The sequence below is a fragment of the Lepidochelys kempii genome, chromosome 2 (genome assembly GCF_965140265.1).
Source record: "Lepidochelys kempii isolate rLepKem1 chromosome 2, rLepKem1.hap2, whole genome shotgun sequence".
NCBI lineage: Eukaryota > Metazoa > Chordata > Testudines > Cheloniidae > Lepidochelys > Lepidochelys kempii.
In genome coordinates this window covers 39,325,822-39,331,610 of record NC_133257.1, presented here as the reverse complement: position 1 = coordinate 39,331,610, position 5,789 = coordinate 39,325,822, and the positions used below count along the sequence as shown (strand labels likewise).

Below are 5,789 nucleotides of genomic sequence, written 5' to 3'. Positions count from 1 at the left end.
TGCCTCATCATAGCAGGTTTTTAAAAACTGAATTTTTTAAACTGTCTCATAACAAAACCTATAGAAAAGAAAGTTTTAATGATTCATTCTCTTTAATTTGCCATTGAAACAAGAATCACAACTTTAAATTTTCAAGTGATGTTGTAAAATAGATATTGAAGACTATATTGAAAGTACTTTATTGAAAAATTAAGAAGTTGGAAGTGTCTGGCTACATGACGGGTAAAACGAGACATTAAAAGTTTAAAATTTTTTTCCCTTTTTTCAAAAACTTATCAAAAATACACTAAGTTAATTTAAGATATGTACATGAGAAATCATCAGCTTAATTACTGGGCAAAATGACAATATTACTTTCAAAATATGCATAATTAATAAAAAGACAGACAAGATCAGAAATTGAGAGAGAGTAGGGAAACCTATGTTCCTTATAACTTTAGAGTCTTTTTAAATTTCTCTTGCTTTGGGCACTTCCTGGAAGAGCATCTTTTTTATTTCGCTGCTTTGCAGATGCACTACTGCATTCTTTTGACCCGTGGAAGGTGCACAAACACAAAATACAAAAGTCAAACGCACAGGCTTCTCGGCTACATAGTCCCCTTTTCTTTAAGGGTTGATACTTAGCTGGGCACTGACATCTTGGACAAGGTTTTAAAGCTTCATCAATAAAAAGGGTTTTGGCAATCTGTGTCAAGAGGGGAGAAAACAACATTTAATACCTGCAGTTCTTGACTGTACATCTTAAGAAGTCTAAGATTCGTCTTAAGTAATCTTTATTTTCAATGCTAACAACGAGCTACATTGCTTACCTTAAGGTACTCTTCCTGTTTACTAGTTGACTGGGGAACAGAACTGCATCCTGTAGGTGTTAAAAGCTCATTGCAATAGGGTGGTGTTTGTAACACAGCAGTTTTAGCTTGAGCTTGAACAGGTCTTAGAGCAGATCTACTTAGAATATTAAGTCTTGTGGCAGCATCTTCAACATGCAAGAGACATCCCTGTTACAGATGATGATTATAAGAAGAGAAATCAGCTTCAATGAGTACCAAGATAACTAGGGCTTTGTTTAATGTAGCTTTGTTTTTGTTTTAGAACTATTTTTATTTTTCACAATAAAGAGGTACAAAATGTGTAAATTTCTTCAAGTAAAAGTTTAGTATTTCATGGACAGGTGGACAAAACAAGATCCATTGGAGGAAATATCGTGGTCTATAAAGATCATTTCAGGGTGACCAAATAGACTCTCCTTTATCACTTACAAGACCTCATCTCTCCCTGCAACTCCCTCCGATATCTTTCCTATTTCAGAAATCTGAATAGTAAACACTTCCAACTGCTTATAGGATAGTCACTTGACATCAGGTCACTTCAAAGAATCCCTACCCTAGAGGTAAGTTAAGCCACAAAGGAAAAACAAATCAAACAATTGGAAAGGAGTCACAATTTTAGTCCTACTGGACCTGCAAGCAGTGATTAAAATGGAAGAAGAAAAAAAGATGGTGTTGAAATGGGACATATGAGAGATGAAGAGGAAGGGACAGGATTTTAAGCCCAAAACCTGGTTCACTTTAAATTTGTTATAATTTGAGGAAAGTCCTATTGATTCCAAGCACTACATGTTTTAAAAACATTTTCCTTGAAGTGTGGCTAGAGCAAAAAGACTAAAAATGACATTTTTACTCAGAATGGTTCTCTACGTGTATTCTGAGTTATATCTACTGGGTAAAGATTTTACAACTCTCATTGTCAGCTGGGAGATTTCTGCAGTTCGCTAGGATCTTTATATTCTTCCCCCTACCCAAATCTTTCCAACACGCCCAATATTTAGAAAAATACTGCCTTTGGGAGATACATTACCCCAGCTTCGGCCTTCAGCTGTTTGATGTACAGCTTTCTCCTGAGATATGCATTTTTGTCTTGTATAACAATTTCACGCCAGTTCTTGCTTACTTTCCAAATACTGAAACAAAAACCAAACAAAATATCATCCACCTTTCAAATCTTGCTTAGGTTTTTATGAGTGGTATAGTTTAAGATCCAATAAGACTAAAAATTAACCCTTTCCAATTTTATCATGACTTAAAATGTTATCTTGATCATTTTGAAGAATATTGCAATATACTGTAACAAACTCCACTTTATAGACTTGACTTGAAACATAACATTGCCTCATATATTCTTCTGCATCACCATTGCAAAATCATTGACTGCTTTGCATGGGGTAGGAGAATGGGGTGGGTTGAGAGCTGAGGGGAAGAGGGTTGGAGCAGAACTAGGGGGCTGGATCAGAGCTGCTGAGTTGTGGGAGGAGAGGGCTGGAGTGGAACTGGAGGGGACCAAGGTGGGAGGACTGCATCAGGCCTGGGAGAGCTATGGCTGGACTGAAGGAGGAAGAAGCTGGGGGAGAAGGTATCTGGATAGGCAGGGAGCTGAATAGGAGCTAGGTGATGGGGGCGGGGCTGGAAGGAGGTGTATTTTGGAACTGGGAAGGGAGCCCCTAACGTATTATTACACCTGAAGTCTCTGGGGTCTTGTTATGCTACTGATATTTTTTACTTAAATATTTTAGACTTACAATATTACAGCATCATAAACTGATGCTCTGGGAACTGAGCTGAGCTTAACATTTATGAATATTTTCACTGATTACAAAAACAAATGGGAATGAATACCCTAAATCTTTATTATTAGATAGATGAAAAACATAATTACAAGTACCTCAGAGACTAACAGATTTATTTGAGCATAAGCTTTCATGAGCTACAGCTCATTTCAGCGGATGCATGCATGTAGCTCACGACAGCTTATGCTCAAATAAATTTGTTAGTCTCTAAGGTGCCACAAGTACTCCTTTTCTTTTTGCTAATACAGACTAACACGGCTGCTACTCTGAAACCTGTAATTACAAGTGACATTCTCTTTTTTACTTCAAAACACATCATTAGTAAATTAAATGTTATTTTTGTTACATGGGAGTAATACTGTTCAGGCCACTGTTCCAACTCCCCAACTCATTAGCAGGGAAAAAATGCTTACATTTTCAAAATTTTGAAAAAGAATATATAGTTGTATTTCTTACCTGCATAGGCTTTCCACAGTCAAAGCACCTAGAACTATAGCAAGAATATGCTTTAAATCTCTGTATTTTAATTCTGTTAAAATATCTAATTTTTCAAGGCCCATTTTCTTGCCTATGAGTCCAGCAAGAATATATTCTAATACAGACATTTCAGCTCTCTCAGTGTTCTCCAAGAGTCCATTTTGCTCTGGTCTTTTTCTTTTGCTTCGCAAGAAGATTTCACGGACTACTTGTAAAGCAGGTGTTCTTGATAAATCTCCAAGATTTAGAACCAAATCTCCATTATTCTCCTCATTAAAAACCAATCCACTGTCTTCACTGGCAGAGTCTCTTGCTATTTTTAATTTATATTCTGAATTAATTAGCGTAATATCATAGTCTTCCTCTGTCTCAGACTGCGAACCCCGTTCCCGAAGGGTGGATAACCTCCTCACTCGGTCTAGTTTTCTTGACTTTCTTTTAGCATCCAGAAGTTTGGAAACTTCCTTCTGTTTTTGAAGGAGTTCTTGGAAAGATCCCTCATGATCTGAAGAGGAATCTTCTGATTTATCTAAGCCAAGGGAATTAAACCCACTGTCTTCAGGCACTGAAAGCTCCAAGTCACTTACCACATGAGTAGGGGGAGTATTTATGTCAAGTAAATCAAAGTTAAAATCTGCTGTTAGGTTGCTGACTGGAGTCAGAAATTTATCCTCATTCGTCTCAGACAACATACAACATGTAGGGGTTCTAAGCAATTCCAGAGAGGTGCTTTCATCATTAATGCTTGTAAGGGAACTATCACTAAGCTCATTAGGAGTCTTGTCAATAATAGTGTCCTTAGAAGTATTATGGTGAATTGGAGATAAACATTCAGGTTCTGACAAGAAGTTGTTTTTACATTTGGAATCATCTACTGTAGAAGTCCTTTGCTGCGAAAAGGCAAGCCTCAATTTTTGGCAAGCAGGACTAGACTCCTCAGTTTTTAAAGTGCTAGTAGCTAGAGGTTTGTAAGTATTATCTCTTGGAGAATACGAACAACTTTTTGAAAGTCTTTCTTCAAAACTGAGAACACAAGATAATGTTTTTTTCCTACTGCAATCTGAAGAATTGACTTGCCTTTCCAAGCATCCTACAGTGCCTCCCAAAGCAGTTTTAGACAGAAGCAGTCTCCTACGCAGTGATGAGTCTTTTTTACCTACTTTAGGAGTTTCCAAAAAATCTGTAGCTATATTTGCCTCTTTTCTTTCAGATAAGGAGATAGGATTATTTTCATTTTCAATGGGAGACAACACTGGAATTACTAAATTAGGGTATGAATGTTCAGAATAATCATGTAGTAATGATAGACGTCTTGTGCTCAGTTCATCTTTATGTTCTGCATCAGTATGATCAAAGCTAGGATCTTTTAATGATACACTGTATCCACGATCATGAAATATGGAGGTGGAACAAGAGTCTCTAAAGCTGGAGTATTTCACATTGTTGCTGGGAGAAGTCAACCTGCCTCTTTTAAGAATAGACAGCACTGAGCGACTTTCTGACATCTTTCACTTGGAATTTCTCTGATTCTGTAAAGTGAAGACAGCATTTTATCTCTAGAATGAGCCATAAAGAACTTATTTTAAATACAGTTGCCAATGGATATCAAATATCTAAGATGATTTCTTTTCATTTAGGTAACGTTCTTTCACTATCAAAATAGTAACCATAGTGAAAAATATTTGTATTGCATCTCTGTGAAAACAGCACTCACGCTCTAGCACGAAGGATACACTATAGATATTTAAAAGGATAAATAGATGGTAAATACTTTACTGATGTAAAATAATGGGGATGAACCACTTAAAAAACATGGCATAAGAGAAATGAAGTAACTGAAAAAACACATCTGATTAGACAGCTGATCTACCAATCATCATCCATGGAGAATGGGTTCAGTCTGATCAGAGACAATAGGCAAAATCTTGGCCCCACTGAGGTCAATAGCAAAACTTCCACGGACTTCAATAGGGTCAGAATTTCACCCTTCATGTACATAGAGTCCCTCTACTCTCCGCCAGTTCGGTTCTTGAGAGCCAACAGGGGATTGAAACTCATGGGATTAGTCTATTTTATTTGTGCTGATGGCAAGATGGGAGAAAAGAAAAACTGCCCACAAAGGCTTTTGGTTTGTTTAAAGAAAGAGGGAGCCCTGGTGGCTGATAATCCTAACTAATTGTCTAGAGAATCAGCAAGCTTCCACAAATGTATTCAGAGCCTCCAGTCCTTCAACACTGGAAACCATTGCATTCTGGTTGCACAAAAGGGACAGTCTAGTGTTGGTCACTACACTGCTCCAAGACATTTTCTTTACAACTCTGAACAGAAGCCACCAAGAATTTCTGATTAGTCTCTTGGTGATCTGGGGTAATATAGCTCCTACCCTGTGGTTATACGATTTATGGGCACTGGAGAACTAATTAGCACTCTCCCTGGGCATGTGGGGAGAAAAAAGATACTCTGCCCTATGGTAATAAGCTTTTTGCACAGTCAGAAAGGACACATTATTTTCAAGGGAACAGAAGCTCTTAGGTGCTTATGTGATTTCTCTCAGAAGGGTACGATTACCTGAGGCATTGATTGCTATTTCCATATAGACATAAAAAAGTATTCCCTCTCCTTCCCAGATCAGACTAGCAAGGACATAGACCAGGTTACTATTTTGTGAGTCCAGGACACAGCAGACATG

At 37.5% G+C, this 5,789-nt stretch overlaps 1 protein-coding gene across 1 annotated transcript; it reads right to left on the bottom strand.

Annotated features, from left to right (window-relative positions):
* Positions 1 to 436: 436 nt before the first annotated feature.
* Positions 437 to 4,605, bottom strand: FBXO43 (F-box protein 43). The gene is made up of 4 exons (XM_073329356.1): positions 3,080 to 4,605; positions 1,858 to 1,960; positions 810 to 998; positions 437 to 685 (listed from the first exon to the last, which is right to left on the bottom strand). The coding sequence occupies exons 1-4, from the start codon at positions 4,603 to 4,605 to the stop codon at positions 437 to 439; spliced, it is 2,067 nt and encodes a 688-aa protein (XP_073185457.1).
* Positions 4,606 to 5,789: the final 1,184 nt, after the last annotated feature.

Coding starts and splice junctions, on each gene's coding strand:
- FBXO43 (XM_073329356.1), bottom strand. CDS start 4,605: ATGTCAGAAAGTCGCTCAGTGCTGTCTATTCTTAAAAGAGGCAGGTTG. Junction 999..1,857: donor AGCTGAAGGCCGAAGCTGGG/GTAATGTATCTC, acceptor CATCTGTAACAG/GGATGTCTCTTGCATGTTGA. Junction 686..809: donor AACAGGAAGAGTACCTTAAG/GTAAGCAATGTA, acceptor CTCTTGACACAG/ATTGCCAAAACCCTTTTTAT.